We start from the raw sequence: 18655 nt of genomic DNA on the forward strand, positions 1-18655 counted from the left end.
GCAATGTTTTTAAAAAGTGGCTTTGTACTTTTAAGTTTTACGTGTCCTGATCGTGAAAAACTCTTAAATTTGTTTTTCACTATTTCAAGGCTTACGTCTCCATCCCGGGGCGGGCGGACATCTTGGGGGAACATTTGCATTAGCGCACAAGTGTTTGGCTCCTCTGGCTATATTAGAGAGGATGCAGTCTGCGCCCGTCCGCGCTCAAACGAGACCAGAGGCCAGAAATGCTGCTGCTCCCAAGGCAAAAATGCACCATTTACCCACTATATACTATTCTGCTAATTTCTTGTTTCAAATTAAAAACACGTGCGCAAGTAAATAAGTGTCCTTATTTGAACTGCACTCAGAAACTCTCGCCCACGCTGGAGGGGCCTGTCACCTGCAATTATTGTCAATTTCAAATGGCAGTATCTGCAGGAGCCTCTTCATCTCGGGGCAGTATGGTAGAACCAGTAGCCATGTCTCATAAAAATATCTTGTGTAATGTTAGATCCTTAGCTAAACATCCATTTGAAATATGGGACATGATGGCTTCACATGATCCCACCTTGTGTTTCTTCATTGAAACATGGTTATCCCCCACAAATCATGCCATGATCACGCTGGCAATACCAGAGAGCTATAAATGTATCCATTTGGATAGGGAAAACAAAAAATGAGGAGGGATTGCCATTGATTTTAAAAATGATCTAGATGTGAAATGGGTCTTTACGGTTAGCAATGATTGCTTAGAATTAGGGATCTTCAAAGTTTCCGTATCCCCTTCTGACACCTGGTACGGAGCCCTAGTATATCGGCCCCCAGGACCTAAAACGAAATTTACAGATCGTTTGGTGGAACATCTCGCAAATACATGTCTTTTGCTCGGAGACTTCAATTTCCATGGGAAAATGTGGCTGATCCTGAAGTAAACAAACTATTTACCTCCCTCGAACTCATGGGACTTACCCAAAGAGTCGAAGGCTCTACCCATAGTGCAGGACATCTATTAGATCTGGTCTTTTCCAACACAGACCAGATACGATGCGACCCCCCAGATCCCCTTCTATGGACAGACCATTATATGATCACGATCCATATACAGCAAGCAGACCAAAATAGCCTATTAGACAAGATCATGATCAGCGGAGGATCTGGCGTAACCTCACTTTAGTGGCATTTAATGGGGGTATTCTCCCTTGATCAGACAACCAAAACTATGGAAGTTTCCAAACAATTGGAGACTTTCAACACCGCCTTAGAATTGGCCTTTGATGCGGTCATACCAAAAAAACAAGGGAACCACTTACAACGAAGATCCTCCACTCCTTGGTTTTCATTGGAACTGAAATTGGAAAAGGCCAGTTGTAGGTGACTGGAAAAAAGATGGCGCACTAGTAAGACCGATGAAAACAGGGGGCTTTATAGGAAGTCACTGTCTAAGTATCATCTGAATCTAAAAGCCGCTAGATGGCAATTTATCATCAGCCATATTGATAATGTAAGTAATTCCCAGAAAACTTTGTTTGGCATTGTACGGGATTTTGTTTCACCTAAAGTCTGCGGACAGATGCCACTGGAATCTCAGGAGTTATGTAATTCCTTGGCAATCTACTTTCGTGAGAAGATATTAAAAATGTATGCAAATTTTTCTTCGCCTACTACTTTTGAACTGGCATCTTCACAAAAATCCGAGGAGCAGAATAAGATAGTAGCCAGCTCCCTAAATAGCTTTGAACAAGCCACAATAGAGGAGGTCATAAAAGGCCTTGCGGGCGCTAAATCAGGGTCACCATTAGATATATGTCCACCCAAAATCATGGCGTCTTTAGCCTCTAGCTGGGCCCCGGCAATCCGAGACATGTTTAATCACTCTATCCTTACTGGTACCATTCCAGCTACTTGGAAAGAGGCGATTGTTTGCCCAATATTAGAAAAATCTACGGCGGACCCCTTAATTCTTGGTAAATCTCGCCCCATCTCCCTGTTACCACTGCTGGGAAAAATCCTGGAAAGTATCATTAATCGACAGTTAAGCTGGCATCTGGAGGATAATCATATTCTGGACCCCTCGCAGTCTGGTTTCCATCCAGGTTTTAGTACAGAAACCGCCGTTTTGGCGGTAACTGACACGCTTAGATCAACTGTCGACGCGGGAGGGTCAGTTATCTTGATCCTCCTTGATCTCTCCGCAGCTTTTAATACTATTTCACACTCTAAGCTGTCGGAGAGATTCCTGGATTGTGGTATAAATGGGACAGCCCTTAAATGGCTTGAACACTTCTTGTCCGAAAGAACCCAAACGGTCATGCTGGGACCGTACTCCTCAAGCAAAATGTTGCTTGACAGGGGAGTACCCCAGGGCTCCTGTTTAAGTCCCACCCTTTTTAATATATACATGGCCCTGCTGGCACGAATCGTCGAGCATCTGGGTTTTAAGATCATTTCATATGCTGATGATACTCAGCTTATGTTTACCATCGGACCTAACTCAGAGCTCGACAAAATCAGTTTTGCCTCCGGAATGCTTGCCATCTTCGACGGGATGTCAAAAAATTGTCTCCAGCTCAACCCGGAAAATACGGAGGTTATGTTGATGGGAAAAGCCATCAATAGTTAGTCGGATGATTGGTGGCCTGTCGAACTGGGCCAGGCCCCTAAACAGTCAGCAAAAAATCTAGGCCTAAAATTGCATCAGGCCCTGACCATGAAAGATCATGTTGCGGCGATAGTAAGCTCATGCTACTATGGTTTAAGGCTTCCCAGGATTTTTTTTCCCTATCTGCCTACCTCCCATCGCAGAACTTTATTTGGTCATTAGTCGTCTGGACAATGGCAATGCCCTGTTGGCAGAAGTGGGACAGACTCAATTGGCCAAACTTCAAGTAATTCAGAATACGGCAGCACGATTGATCTTGAATTGCCCGGCAGGATCGGCTTCGGCCCCTCTGCTGAGGGAACTGCATTGGTTAACAATAAAGAACAGATCCTTTTTTAAGATCTGCTGTCTTACACATAATGCATTGAATGAAAGAGGCCCTCTCTATTTGCGTAAAAAACTTTTAAGGTATTCTCCTGGCAGAAAACTTAGATCCAGCACTCTGGATCTTCTCCAGGTTCCCAGAATTCGCCTTCCCTGCACTGGAGGTAGAGCTTTTTCATATCTAGCGCCAAGTTATTGGAATAAGCTCCCTCTAGCCGTACGTAAAATTCCAACGCTAAGCATTTTCAGGAAACAGCTGAAAGTGTTTTTGTTTTAATCAGGACACTTCTCTTGCTATCCGGATCTTTTTACCCTCAGTACATTCTCCTAGTTAGCGCCTAGATGCCCCAGGGTGAGTTGTGAGCTCTATAAAAACCACTTAACATAACATAACATAACATAGGATAACATTGCAGTTACCTAATTACATTTAATTAGGGTAACGTACAAATGGGACCAGGTAGACAGTTCATGTTTGGTGTCTGGAATTGTAATGAGAAATCCACTTTTATGATAAAGTCATATTTTCAATTATATTTTAAATACAAATCTGATTTAGTTCATTGTATTGCTCCTCTAGTGGATAGATTACACAATTTGGAAAAAGCAGTTTCAGCTTTAATCAAGCCATCTGCTAGTACCATGGGTACACTCATTTAGGATCAACCCCCCCAGCTCCATCAGTCCCACCAGTTTCTTCTGATCCCCCTGTGAGAGTGTGTAAGGCTTCTTCTGCAGACAACATTGGGCTAATTCATTGCACTCCACAAGAAGATGTTGACATTTTCCAGCTGTAGATAGCATTTTCTGGAGACAATGTAGCCGTTTCCAATGTAGAGGGGGTTCCTTGCGGACTTATAATTACTTGTGTTTGACAGTGTCTGCCTGGGAGAAAAGGGGGTGTTCCTAGACAGGTAAGAGTCTGCCCTGCCTTAATCGGCCCCCAGACTTTGTCCCTATGTTGCCATTATGACGGGGGTCCCACACTTAACCTCAAACACCGAGGATACCACTATTTAATTGAAAAACTAAGAATGTCAATGGTTGTGCCATAATTCTAGATTGTACATTAACAAAAATAATGACATGTTGTACATGTGAGGAGGGACAGATCGGTGGGCCATGCAGAAGAACACTCGAGGGGTGACTGTGTGGTAATTAACTGCAAGTGCCCTAAACTGGCCAGGCAACTGATACAAAGCACTAACACGTGGCACCCCTTGGAGGAGGGTATAAATATTCTCCTACTTGGCTTCTTTTATGGGCATCAACAATGACATAGCTCCCTCAAACCTTGCGTGTTGTTAAGAAATCTTCTGTTCCCATCTCAAATAGATTTCTCCCCCTGTTATATCTGGACCATAATATTTGACGTCCAATCTCTACATCCTCTAGCCCAAACATGGGGAGAACACTATCATTAACTATACCTTCTTCCCTTAGTCTTGTAATGTCCAAAGAGGACTGTACCCTAAGGCTTCTTTGTTGGAATACCACTGGCATCAGATACAAGTTAATGGATTCTGAGTGGCTTAATTTTTTTACTCAGTTTGATGTGATCATGTTCCAGGAGACCTGGCCCTGGTATCCCATTATATGGGGCAGTTTTGAGTGCTTTTCCGTCCTAGCTACTGTTTCACAGGGCCAGAGAGCTCGAGGCAGATTAGCTACCCTGGTCCATATCTCAAAGAATCTCAAGGTTATCCCAGTTTCTATGAATAATAATGGAATCCAGATCCTGTGTGTTGTTTTGTCTAGTGAGTTTAACTTTTATCTTGTTAACTTTGACAATGCAGTCTATGACCCAGGGTGCCAGATTGAGATTCTATTCCTACTGTTGTCTGTTCTTGGGTCCAGGTCCCTTTTTAAGCTCAACTATTATAATGTGATACTGTGAAGTGATTTTAATGCCAAATTGGGTTTGAACCCTGTTGACCCTGACCCTTGTGTGCGCAGTGACCTATATATGTGTTCCATAACATCAGACAACAGGGTAAGAAGATTTTATTAAGCCCTTGGCCAGGTGGGTGTTTTAAATGTGATGGACATTGTGGGGAATCCCTTTAGTCAATGACCCACCTTTCTCAGCTGGGGCAAAGGGTCACTCATCAATTATGTTTTTATATCCCGCTCTCTTGAAAAATTGGTATGTTTTGGGGGTTCACGATATTTGCTATAGTGGTCATAACCCTATTGAGGGTGTGATGTCATTACCAGCTAACCGTTGTGCAGTTGCTACTCCCGGGCTAACTGGTCTGTCTTCTAAAGACAAGGGATCAAAAGGCACAGAAAATCAATCCCTGTCTTATTAAATACCTTAGCTAGTTCTAATTTGAGTTTGATCATAAACTCATTGCTTATTATAGATACTCTCTTTGCTGCTACTCTAGATGCTTTTCAGTTCCTCAACCACTCTATAAAAGCAATTATGTTTGATTATGTCAGCCAAGGGGCACTCACAAAGCTGGTTGTTTTGATAAAGGATGCAGGGATGCTAATTGGTGGGTTTGTGAAGTTCACAATGCACGGCCGTAAAAATCACAAAGTATTGCAACAGCATGGGCAGTAAACAAACTAGAAATCAGAAGAAGGCAGCAGGCCATAGAGGAGTCAAACTGAAAGAGCCTGTCCTCTACTTGCAACTCTGTTGATGCTATAGTAAATGGGAGACTAAACAGGAAGCAATTGTCTCTGACTCCGTCAGATGGCATAGGTTCGAATATCACTCCCGAACAAAGGGTGGCACGTTTTAAATCAATCTTTTTATTAGGCCTAGGAGGGCCAGTGGCCTCTGTAGAGGAGGCACCATTATTGTCTTTGGAAATTACGTTTGACTTAAAGGAAGTACGTTCTGCTATTTTGGCTAATCCTTCAAAAAAGTCCCAGGGCCCGATGGGGTACCCATGGATCTTTATAAGATGAACATTTCTTTTTGGGCCCCTCTCATAACTAACATTTTAAATGCAGCCCCCCCCACATCTGAGATTTCTAGCTCATGGATAGCTGCTGTCAATCATCCTGTATTTAAGAAATCCAACAGAGAGGACCTTCTGTTGCTACAGACACATTTCTTTAATAGACTCTGTAACAAACGTTGTGGGTCAGGTAATCCTACAAAGAACTCAAGATTGGGCTAGTTATAATAACATTTGTTGCCCAGTCCAGTCTGTCTTTATAGAAGGCAGGGAAATCCTAGAGTAGGGCCTTCATCTTAACCACATAATTGGAAAATAAGTTACAGCTAAAAAAGGGACCATTTCTGTAGCATTTATGGACCTGAGCAGTGCTCTTGATCGGGGAAATAGGTCCAAATTATAGAGTATTGTTATACCTGCTGCTCAGCCAGAGTGACTGGGTTGATGGAATGTTGGCATGTGAGGTGGCAGTGGAAGGTTGCTGAGTGAGGGAGTCAGTTGGTGGATGGGCTGAGCAGCAGGAAGGCTGCTCCTGGGGGGCTCTTGTTAACATCTTACGGACTAAACCTACATGACTAATCTACTTGGAACTGGAACTTCATTCTTCCACACCATATTTTGGCAACGATTTTCCTAGTATGAACCTGCGTGTGCCACCTGGTTGGATGTTAACTATCAAGCTTGAAGTAACTGGAAATTAAAGGGAAATAATATGTTAAGCCCTACCAGTGACCACAAGACCGGTCGGCCCCAACCAGGGCATGCTAGTTCCTGCTGGACCTTCCCTCTTACTGGCTGCTGTAACCTTGCAAGAAGAGTCTGTATCAAATTACCTTGGGAAGTGTTTCCATCAATATGTGTTTCCCTTGGATCAACAAGAAGAGTGTTTGGATGCTGCCACTTGGAGATGTGTCTTTATTGTGCAGTAAAACAATGATCAAGAGGAGTTTACCTGAGGTTCAATCACTATGGGTTTTCCCTATGTGTCTCTAACAGCCTTGAGGAAGAAGGAGTTCCTCTCTGCCTTTGTGAGAAGCAAGTTTCTAATGCTGCTCGTTGCAGGGGTGTCCCTGTCCTGAAGGGTGATTAGCCTGCTGAATTGCATCTTGTGTACGCTTGGCCGTTCTGTCTTGCTGCACAGAGGATCGACTTTGCCTTTCTTTGTACTTGACTTCCGTATGGCATCAATTTATACCTTACAATATTTTAATAATGTTTCACCATTATTCTACTGCCAGTGGGACCATCATGTCAGTTCAACTGCTGTAGTTTTTTTAAAGTATGGCACAAGCGAGTCAAGTGATGCTCGCTGCCCCTACCTTTAACTTGGTCTCATACAGATGTCCTGTAGCGCAGTTTCCCTATGTTCCAGGAATCTTCATGGGTGATGTTTCACCTTCCCATGTGTCTGCACAGCTTTGGTACACATGTGCCAATGTTTGGTGCTCGTTTACGCCTGGAGCCACACTACGCACGTTATGCAGTGTGCCGCCATTTTGTTTGTGGTAACGTTGAAGACGGAGAGTGCCTGATACCTCTCTTCAGTGTCTGTGGTGATCCTTCAATGCCTGCCTGTTCGTGTGCTCCTGGTGGTGTTCCAAAGCGGCATTTCGGTACAGCCAAGAGTTCTGGGCATTAAACCAGTGGATGTCTTCTTTTCCGGTCAGCGTGGAGTACTGTTGCTTAAACGTATGTACTGTTTTCTTAAACGGCGAGGTGTTCTAGTGAAATATTGCTGTTGGCAGACTAAGAGCACTGTCTGCAATCTGAGAAGCGTGTCACACTTGGAACAGGTACTTTATTATTCTTTGTGAGAAGTTGGAGATATTGTTTGTGTTCTGTAATTCAGTGATTTTGGAAAGTATTCCACAGTGGTGAAGAGTTCATTCAGCTTTCACTTATTCAAGATTGGAAGCTCTTTGGATTTATGGTGTGGTGCTGGTTCAGTTGAACATCCATCACCAGAGACTTTAGGGGGCAAGCTTGATCACTTCACACTTTGCTAGTCCGCTGCTACTGTCATGTTTTTCCTTCCAATTTTACCAAATGGCCAGAATATTACTTACTGTTTGCCTTTACTTGTTGTGTACTTGTATGTGTGCGTGCATGTTCCCTGTTCTTGGGAATCATTTCTGATGCTATCAAGTTGTTGTTTTTGTCACTTTAGATGACTGTGGGATGTATGTGAATTGTGAACCACCCTTTTTCTACATTCTTTTGTCTCTTTGGATGACTGTGTGGGGTGTCATTCACCTATTGCTTGCATTATCCTTGATTTCATTGTCGCTTTGGATAATTGTGTCGGGTGTTATTCACCCATTGCTTACATTGGTTCTAAATTCTCTTGTCAGGTTGGATGGTTGTGTGTGGTGTTATTCTACATTCCTAGGCACTTTGAATGACTGTAACGCTGATTGACTGCAGTATTTTTGGATGACTGTGTGGGGTGCATGCCACCCATGCTTCCACACTTGTAATTGTAATTGTAAAGTCACTTATATAGCGCATGGCTACCCGTAGGCATCCCAGCGCTCTTGGCAACGGAGACCCTGGGCTAGTCCGATCTACATTCCTACTGCAAGCTAATTTCTGGGGAATAGGAAGGTTTTGAGTTTCTTCCTAAACTGAAGGAAGGTCTGTTCCTGCCTCAAGTTGCATGGGAGGGCATTCCATTCTCTTGCTGCTTGCAGAGAAAAGAGCCGGCCGCCCAAGCGGGCTCGCTTTATCCTGGGAATGATTGCCAGGTTGTGGTCACTCGAGCGGAGATTGAGTTGGGGCTTATAGGGACTTATCATATTTTCCAATATGGAAGGGCCTTCTCCATGCATGATCTTGTATGTGATGCATAGGGATTTAAATCGCACCCGTTCCTTCACAGGGAGCCAATGGAGTGATCTTAGAGCTGGCTTCGCCGACATATATCGACAAGTTCCAGTCAAAATCCTGGCGGCATAGTTCTGAGCCACTTGTAAGGTTTTAAAAGTGGATGCCGGTGCCCCAAGGTATATAGCATTCCTGTAGTCAATTTGTGATAAAACCAAGGATTGAACTACGGTCTTCTTTGCTTTTTCAGGGAGTTGGGGCAGGATTTTGCGCAGGGATTTGAGTATCCCATGACAAACTGCAGAGGTCTTTCTGGCTTGTGTTTCGAAGGACAACGCGTTGTCGAGCCAGAAGCCTAAACTTTTTATTTCTGGTTTGGGTGGTGGTATGGCACCCATACAAGTGGGCCAAGCTAGACAGTCGGGGATATCCTGCTTTCCTAAGAGCATCAGCTCGGTTTTTCCTCCGTTAAGTCTGAGCTGAGACGAATTCATCCAGTTTACTACCACCTCCAAACAATTAGCCAGATTGTTCGGGGGAGCATCTGTTTGTTGCAAGGAAAACACCAGCTGGGTGTCATCCGCGTAGCTTATTAACTGGATGCCAAACGGAGCAACTAGTTCCGCCAAAGGGGCCATGTAGACATTAAACAGTGTGGGGCTAAGGGACGACCCCTGTGGTACCCCACACTGTAACGCTAACAGGCGAGAGCAGTGGTTACCCTCAAACACCTGAAAATATCTTTCCTCGAGAAAAGATCTCAACCACTCCATGGCTTTCAAGGTTACCCTGATGTTCCGGAGTCGAGACAGCAGCAGATGATGACTTACCGTGTCGAAGGCGGCGCTGAGGTCCAGAAGGATAATGGCCGCGCTGCCACCTGCATCCAAAATCCTTCTGGCCTCTTCTACCCCCCTCAACAGTGCTGTCTCGGTGCCTTGTCCCTTCCTGAACCCCATCTGGGATGGATGGAGAAGATTGTACTTCTCCAGGAATGCCGCCAATTGGATGTTTACCAATTTTTCGGTCAATTTCCCCATCCCAGGTAACAAGGATACCGGTCGATAGTTAGCCGGGTCTCCTGGGTCGAGGTTCCGCTTTTTAATCAGGGATCTGACCATGGCCACTTTCCATGCCTTTGGGACCGTAGCCGATTCCAGGGAGGTGTTAACCATCTTAATTACGGGTTCACTGATGGTTGGAAGTGCCTGGTTAAGTATGTTCATGGGGACTGGGTCTCGTGGTGATCCACTTTTTATACTCCTCAACAGAGAGGGGAGAAGCTCTTCCGTGAGGGGGGCAAACTTGGAGAGTGTTGGACATTCACTTCTTTCCTCCGGGGGAGGTACACTATGATGTGAGGCCGGGTCCGATACCGGGATCGTCTCAAGAATTTTATGTATTTTGGTTTGGAAGTAGTTCGCCATGTCATCACATCTTGTGTCCTGCTCGTCTGCTTTTACGGGGGGATCTGGGATTTTTGTCAAGAGCTTTACAATCTTGAACATTTCCCTGGGGGCATTGGCGGCGGATTCGATTTTGTTCGCAAAGAATGCAGTTTTAGTGGTAATAAGGGTGGTTTTGTATTTCTTCAGTGTGGCTTTGTACCTGGTCTTCCTTTCCATGCTAAAATCCTTCCGCCAGTGTCGTTCTGCCCTTTTACATTCTTGTTTTAGAAACCTTAAGTCTAAGGTAAACATGGATGTTTCAGCTCTCCCTTCCTAATTGTTGAGGGTTTTTTCGGTATAAGCGTATCTAGGGATTGGGTGATCCACTGATTAAAATTATTGACAGCCCCTTCCACATTAGGATTATCCGGTGGCTTACTGCTTTCTAACAGTCCCTTCCATTCGTCCACATCAAGTTTTGTCCAAGGTCTTATTAGTCCTCTGTCTGAGGAAGTAGTAGTACTCGTCCTGGAAATTCTCCAGTGAAAAGGAATCACCGAGTGATCCGACCAGGGTAAGGCTCTCGGACTGTTATAGTCGCAATGTTAGTAAAAATGGGGTCAAGAGTATTTCCTGATTTGTGCGTGGGGCGCCGAACCTTAAGGTTAAGGTTATAGTTCTCTAGGTCATTTTCTAAGTCTTTAGCTGCCCTATCTCCTAGCTTGTTAAAATGGAGGTTGAAATCTCCTAATAGCAGGAAGTTCGTGACCGTACATACCCCTCCTATCACCGCCTCCAGCAAGCTTTCGTGAAATATGCCAAGGGGGCCTGGTGGTCGATAGATCAACATCCCTGCTATCGAGCTCTCACATGAGGGATGGAGGGTGAAATGTGTACTTTCACATCCCTGAATCCTAGTATCCTGTAGTCGGCAGCTTATATTCTCCCTATGGATAATTGCAATCCCTCCTCCTACCCTCCCTGGACGGTCTTTATGCTGTGCTATATATCCTGGGGGTAGTGCCTCGACCAGATCTGGGCCAGAATGTGCCTCCAGCCAAGTTTCCACAAGAAACAGGGCGTCGAGATCTCCGAGGGTGATTAAGAGTGAAATTTCCTCCTTATGTCCAGGCAGGGATCGACAGTTAAGTAAGGCCATCTTCAGGGTTGTAGTCAGTTTAGCTTCGTCAAAAGCCTGTTCCGTTACTTGAAAAGGGCAATGATTGCACGCTTGATGGCCTTTCATCAGGTCTAGCGCATGTAAGCACCGGGAAATGATTGTTCCCTTGCAAGCTAGAAGGTCATCACGAGTATAGACTCCTACCTGAGCAGAGTGTCTGAGCCCGAGACCCGATCGTGCGCGAACGGGCGCAAACGGGCTTTCCTCTGGCGCTCCTCCGGTGCTCCCGCTGCGCCTTACCGCTGCGCGTCCTCATGACCCGTTTATGTAGGCTCTCCTCCCAAGCTCGTGAGCGCTAGAGCGCTACTGAAGAAGATGGTGCCGGAAAACGGCACTTCCTCAACTAATATGGCGTCCTAGTTGATCCGGGGCCCGCTCTAGAAGCGGTGAGTTGTTCGCATTGGCAAGTGGGGGGCGGCGTGCGCGATCACAGCGCAATTAAAATCAAGGCCCTAGGGGGCCCTTACTTTGGGTTAGGGTGAAGGGCAGTGGAGATGCCAATTTTTTGTTAGTGTTGTGTGGCAGTGTGAAGCCACAGTACATGAGATTTTAGTGTTTTTCCACCAAGGGTTAGGGTGAAGGGCAGAAAGTGAGCCACGTTTTTGCAGTGTGAGTCTCTTATAACTTTTGATCGCTATTTCTACCATATTACGAGATTGGATGTGGAACTATGTTGTTCTTTTCTTGGTTTGTGTGGAATGTTTGTTCACACTTTCCATCCTTACTACTGGTAAGGGTGAAGGGCAATTAGATGCCACATGGTTCATGTGGGGTTGTGTCCCACACATAAGAGATTGGATGTAAAACTATGTTGTTCTTTTTTTTGGTTCGTGTGGACTGTTTTATCACACTTTTCACCCTTATTACAGGTAAGGGTGAAGGGCAGTTAGATGCCACATGATTTGTGTGGGGTGGTATCCCACACAATCTTGGTTTGAATGGTTTCCTACTGCACCTTGTGGTTGGTTCCCTTTTTCACCTCTTGTGTGTATTAGCCTGGTCAGCTGGTATGTGAGTGGTACAAGGGTTTGGTATTAGTGTTAGGGTGCAGTGGAGCGTGTGTTTTTTTTTGCTTGGGGAAAGGGAGAAGAGGTGAGTGTTGTGGTGCGTATGTGCTTAGAGAAGTTGTGGATTGCGTGCTGCGTTTATTCTTTTTCCTGAGTTAGTTGTTGTTATCTTTGCATGCATATATTTCCTCCATCCTTACATGTATTACATTGCATTCTCTTGTTGACATTTACCATTCTTACATTTAATATGTTTGTCATAGTTGCATGCAATGTCTTTTAACATGAAAGTTGCGGCGGAAGGCCCACTACAACACCCATTGTTCACCCCTTTCACGCTAAGTATAGTGTGAAAGAGTGCCTTATTTACAAGGGAGCGTTAAGCCATGTTAAGTGGCTTAATACTGCCTTGTAAATAAGGTGAAGCCCCTATCGTCACAGGAATGTCGTTAAAAGTGAAGTTCCTTTGGCGACAGGGCTTGTAAATATTCCCTCACGTGCCTTCCTGTATTAATAAATTGTGAAGCCATCTGGGTGTATCTAAACTGCTTGAGAATTCAGCATGAGGAGAACCTAATTTGGAGGAGATTTTTAGGTTTGGGACCAGCTATCTCTAGTTTTTCCATAAATCAAGAGCTAAATTTTGAATTATATCATTGTTTATTCATTACACTTGCCCCTATGCTCCTGTGGATAACACTTTGAAGCAACAAACATACTGCTTTTAACAGGGATGTGATCAAAGATTGCCTTGCTTGTAACTATTGTCACACAATTACGTGGTTGAACTACATTTGGAACATTTTGGTGTTTTTAGGTCACCCAAAATTGTATTATACCCCCCAGCTGTTAAACAAAGACAATAGAAAAAAGTAAAGAGCTATTTCTAAAGAGGGCTTCTAAGGCTAGAGAGAACAGGGCTCTGGAAAAACCAACCATGAGAGTCTATCTGACACTGAAAACTAATAATCGTCCTGAATTATACCTTTTCCTACTCAGAAATCCCAGGGCTAGGAACTCTGCATACAAAGTTCCATTTGGGGCTAATTTGACCTTGTCTCTGTTTTCCTCCTGGACAATATGATCCAAGTACCATATTATATTTGTACCTGGGATAGCAGCTCGTCTCAAACTCTGATGCACCATGTTTTATTCTGTGGGAATTATGACACCCACTGTGTAGGTATTTGTGTCTATTTTGAAATCTAGGGACTTTTATCAGTATAGACCAGCCTTTTTATACCTACATATGTTATGTGAGCCCGATGCGATATCTGCTGAAGGGTCCTTTCTAAAAAATGCCTTGCATCTAAACAAAAAAATGAACTTTTACTGTCTTTTGTTTTAAACCTAAGGGGCAATGGGATCGCCAAGGGTATGCTAATGGTATTTCTAAGACATATTGGGGCATATTTACAATAGAATGGCGAAGCATGATGTTCAGCAAAAATTGCTAACGCCACACTTCACCATTCTGAAAACGCAGGGATGTGCTGTATTCACAAGAATGCCGTGCACTCCTGCATTTCCCCTAGCTCTGACACTAAATATAGCTGCCTAGCGTCAACACAGGCACCCTTGCATCGTCGTGCAAGGGTATCTGCATTGGAGGGAATGATTGTGTATGTGCAGGAAGGTGTGCCTTCCTGCACATAAACAATCCAAAATGCCAATTTGAAACTCCTATGTGTGCTGCATTGTGCAGCACACTTTGAAGTAGCAAATCATCATTTTTTTAATGATTGTTTATGTGCAGGAAGGGACACCTTCCTATCGTCATGAATGATTGTGTATGTGCAGGAAGGTGTCCCTTCCTGCACATAAATAATCATTCATGGCAATTTGCTGTTTCTGTGTGTGCTGCACGATTAATAAATTATCCTAATTTTGGCAAGTTAAGACCAGGTTTTGCCTAGTCTTAATTTTGGCACTGCATCCTATTTATGCGACCCTTGTAAATAGGGGGCAGCGTTAAAATCAATGGGTGTTGCGGCCGAATGCCCACCGCAACACCCATTGCCCACCCCTTTCACACTAACATTATACTATCTTGCTCCTCTGCAATCCCTTCTACAATCCTTTGAAACTCTAGCCCAGAAACTGTGACTGTGTACTTTCTCGTGTGTACTACATTACAATATACCTGTATACAATACTGGCTTGTACTAGAACAAATGAGTGAAAAACCAATTAACTTATGTACTTGTTTTAAAATGAAATGCCTGCATGTACAGTTGCTTTCTCTAAGTGGTCTCACACATCTCCATGATTTTCTTACCAGAATATGACCAGGCCTTCCTGTAGGCAGCGTTAGCTCATGTTCATAGACTATAACCTTCACGAGCACTGGCCATGCTCCTGATGTTAACCTTGATTCTTCCATTTTGGATATTACTGTGAAAGGTGTCAGGTGGGCATTGTCCCAGCAGAGTTTTGATAAGATAAAGGCGCAGGTCCCGGGTAAGCGAAGTAATCTTTCATCAAATGTTGTAAAATGAAAGCCACCTGAGACTGTGCAGGTTTTGTAGCTAGCAGGTTTGCAGATGTGGTAGCCTAAAGATGGTTGGCACAACTCATTGGACGCACAGGGCTGACGGTGACAGTGGATGCCACTATGTGCTATGCACTGGCAATGCATGAGGCATGTGTTGCTGTTCCAAAACGTTGTACCATGTGGTATGAATTCACCTGTGGAGTTTAAAACATATTTAGTATATGTAATCTCACTGTGTTTCCTAACATACATATAATTGTTAAAAACATCTGCCAATGATAATAAGAAAGTTGGTAATTTTTGAAAAAGTAAAGGCCACTCTAAATATGCATCTAGATATATATATTCACATATATGCATATATATATATATATATATATATATATATATATATATATATATATATACACATATATACATATATATATATATCCCACTGGCGGTCGCCAGTAGGTAGTTATAGTTAGAACCTAGTTTCCTTAGAAAATGTTTTTTTTGATTTGCTAATAACTTTGGCGTCGTTTGACGAATGTTCACAAAATTCTCCCAAAAAAAGGTCTACCCAGGTCAGCTCCTATCCGGAAAGTTTGGGGGTGATTCATCAAGCGGGAGCTGAGAAAAAAGGGGGGTCACAAAAAGTGTTTTCTCCATGTTCATTTCTATAGGAAATTTTATTACAGGTGACAGCCCGAACTGCTTAATGGAATTACACCAAATTTAGGAAAAAGGTAGAGCTTGAGTCAGAAAGTGACATTTTTTTTAAAATGGTGTAAATCCGTTGAGTAGTTGTTGAGAAATTCAAAAAATAAAAGTCAAAAAATCAATTTCCCATAGGAAACTTTAGCCAAGGCTACAGCCCGAACTGCTTAACAGAATTACACTAAATTTGGCAGAAAGGAAGTGCTTGGTTCAAAAAGCGACCTTTTTTTTAAGTCACTGGATGATGTCATCAGTGATGGCATCAGTGATTTCATTTGAGATGTGATCAGTGATGTTATCAGTGATATCACTGACCATGTCATGATGTAATATGGGACGTCATCAGCAGCGCATTGCAGGGGCGTGAATTATAGTTAGCTCAATTAACTATAACGGACAAGTTTTTATGGTTTTGTACGAGTGAAATGTGCAACTAACTATAACGTCCCTGAAACCTATGTTTTTTTAAGTGAATATATATATATATATATATATATATATATATATATTCACTGAAAAAACCATAGCTTTCAGGCACGTTATAGTTAAAAATTAGCATTTAAAAAACCTTAGAAATTCACTTAAAAAACCATAGGTTTCAGGGACGTTATAGTTAGTTGGATATTTCACTCTTACAAAACCATTGAAATTCCGCCATTATAGTTAGTTCAGCTAACTATAACTCGTGTCCCCGCAATGCACTGCTGATGACATCACATATTACATCATTTATGACATGGTCAGTGACATCACTGATGACATCTCAAATGGCATCATTGATTACATCATCCAGTGACTGTGTGTTTCTGGAAAGTTCAAATATGTTTTATATGTACTGACTGACTGACTGTATTTGTAGAGCGCACTTATGCCGAGGCGTCTTGGTGCTAGGTAGCAAGATCTGGGGGTAGCACCGAGGTTAGCCTTGTGTGAAAAGCCTGGTTTTTATAGCCTTTCTGAAGATGGATCGAGATGGCTGAAGTCGGAACGAAGCAGGGAGGGAGTTCCATAGTTTGGCCACCAGGAATGAAAAGCGTTTACCTCCCCAGCTAGCCCTCTTGGTTTTGGGCGGATGGACCAGCCCCACGTCCGAAGACCGTAGACAGCGCGCCGGGATATAGCGGGGGAATGGAGATTGAACATCTTCCACCCCGCCTCCATAGAGCTCTTTGTGTACAAGGCAAAGAGCCTTGAACTCTACCCGACGTCTTACCGGAAGCCAGAGAAGTAGTTTGATGCTCACTGAGGTGGGATGATGTTTAGGAAGGCCATATAGAACTCGGGCAGCAGCGTTTTGGAGTGATTGGAGTTTGTTGAGCTGTTTTACCCCGTGCCCAGATAGAGAGCATTGCAATTGTCTATCCTCGATAGAATAAGGGCGCCCACTACTGTTTTCCTAAGGGAAAGCGGAATAAATATGTATGCCAAGGTGTATTGAAGAATTAGTGGGTGTATAAGTGTCTGGATGGAGGATTTAGTAGGTGTGTGACTGTATAAGTGAGTGATTAAATGTGTCTAACTGAATGAATGGGTTAGTGACTAAACTGTGTGAATGTCTCTATCAGTCTGTCTGTGGTGTAAGCTGCTGCATGGGTTGGTCAAAAGCTACATGAGTGTCTCTATGAGTGTCTATATGGGTCTATATGGGTTATTGATTAGTTGCCTGAGTATTTGTATGGGAGACTGAGTGTGTGTGTGGGTGGGTGGGAGGTGTGTGACTCTGTGCATAGATGTGTGAGTTCTTTATTCACTGGGTGTATGGGTTCAAGACTGCATGTCGAAACAGCTGTATGGGTGGGTGAGTGTGTGTATGGGTGTGTTGGTGAGTGAATGGATATCTCAGTATTACATGTCCATGTAACTACATATGTAAAACGTAGTGCATAAGAGAGTTGGAGTATATAAATGACTATACATGAGAGTCAGTGATTGTGAGAGCGCTGTATGGATGAGAGTGTACTTGTATCAGTGATTGTATAAGACAGTAGGTATATGTTAGTATCACTATGAATAAGTGAGGTTGTGTGTGTATAACTTTATAGCTGAGTAAATAGAAGTGTGATTGATTCTTTGCATGACTGACTAGATGTGTGAGTAACTCTGGATGAGTGGCAGTGTGTGAGTGTTTGTATAGGTGTATGAGTGCCTATTATAGTGTTGTATTGATGAGTCACTGCATGTATGATTAACTGTATGGGTGAATGAGTAGATGTGTGTGTAGACCTAGGAACCAGTGTGTGTGTACGTAGTAACTGGTATTGGTGTCTCTATTGTTTCAAAGATGGTAGTCTGTATTTCAGAGTGGGTGTTTCAAAGGTTTGATTAAGGTATGAAGATCTGCATCAGATTTTCATGTGGATGATGTCATCAGTGATATCATTTGAGATGTCATCAGTGATGTCCCTGACCATGTCATGAATGATGTAATATGTGACATCATCAGCAGTGCATTGCGGGGAGTGAGTTATAGTTAGCTCAACTAACTATAACGACCACATTTCTATGGTTTTGTACGAGTGAAATGCGCAACTAACTATAACGTCCCTGAAACCTATGGTTTTTCAGTGAATTTCAAAGGTTTTTTAAATCTTAATTTGTAACTATAACGTCCCTGAAACCTATGTTTTTTTCAGTGAATTTCAAAGGTTTTTAAAATGATAATTTGTAAGTATAACGTCCCTGAAACCTATTTTTTTTTGTGAATTTCAAAGGTTTTTTAAATGCTAATTTCTAATTATAATGTTCATTAAACCTATGGCTTTTTCAGTGATTTTAAATTATCATTCCATTCTCAACCTGGTTAAAACAGCCGATAGCGCCAGTTTTCCAGCAATAGATTCCGCAAAAAGAAATCGCCACAAATGAGAGCAACAACTAACGCTAATAATAATAATAAAACAGGTGATGTAGGGATGTAACATCTGCCTTTTACTGGTGTAAAGTAGGACGCCTACCTACCGTGTGAAAGTGAGCCCAGCCCAGAATCATATTTGAAGACCAACTCATGTCGTAGAGCTACTGATCATGCACCTCCCATGCCCCAGAAGGCCACAAAACCCACTGCCACCACCCTCAGCACCTCCCCCCCAGACAACCCCCCCTACTACCACGAGGCAGCGCTCAACAGGACAGCGAACCTTTCAAAAACGGCATTGCCCCTCAGCCACACAATAGCTGAATGTTG

At 43.3% G+C, this 18655-nt stretch overlaps 1 protein-coding gene across 1 annotated transcript in view; it reads right to left on the bottom strand.

Moving 5' to 3' along the window:
* Positions 1 to 18655, bottom strand: part of LOC146809179 (alpha-tectorin-like) — a 934770-nt gene that overhangs the window by 649683 nt on the left and 266432 nt on the right. Inside the window, exon 5 of the mRNA XM_085614840.1 lies at positions 14557 to 14966. Within this exon, the coding sequence (XP_085470966.1) occupies positions 14557 to 14966 (410 nt within the window). The remainder of the gene's footprint in view (positions 1 to 14556; positions 14967 to 18655) is intronic.

The sequence above is a fragment of the Triturus cristatus genome, chromosome 7, assembly GCF_964204655.1.
Source record: "Triturus cristatus chromosome 7, aTriCri1.1, whole genome shotgun sequence".
In the NCBI taxonomy this organism is placed as follows: Eukaryota; Metazoa; Chordata; class Amphibia; order Caudata; family Salamandridae; genus Triturus; species Triturus cristatus.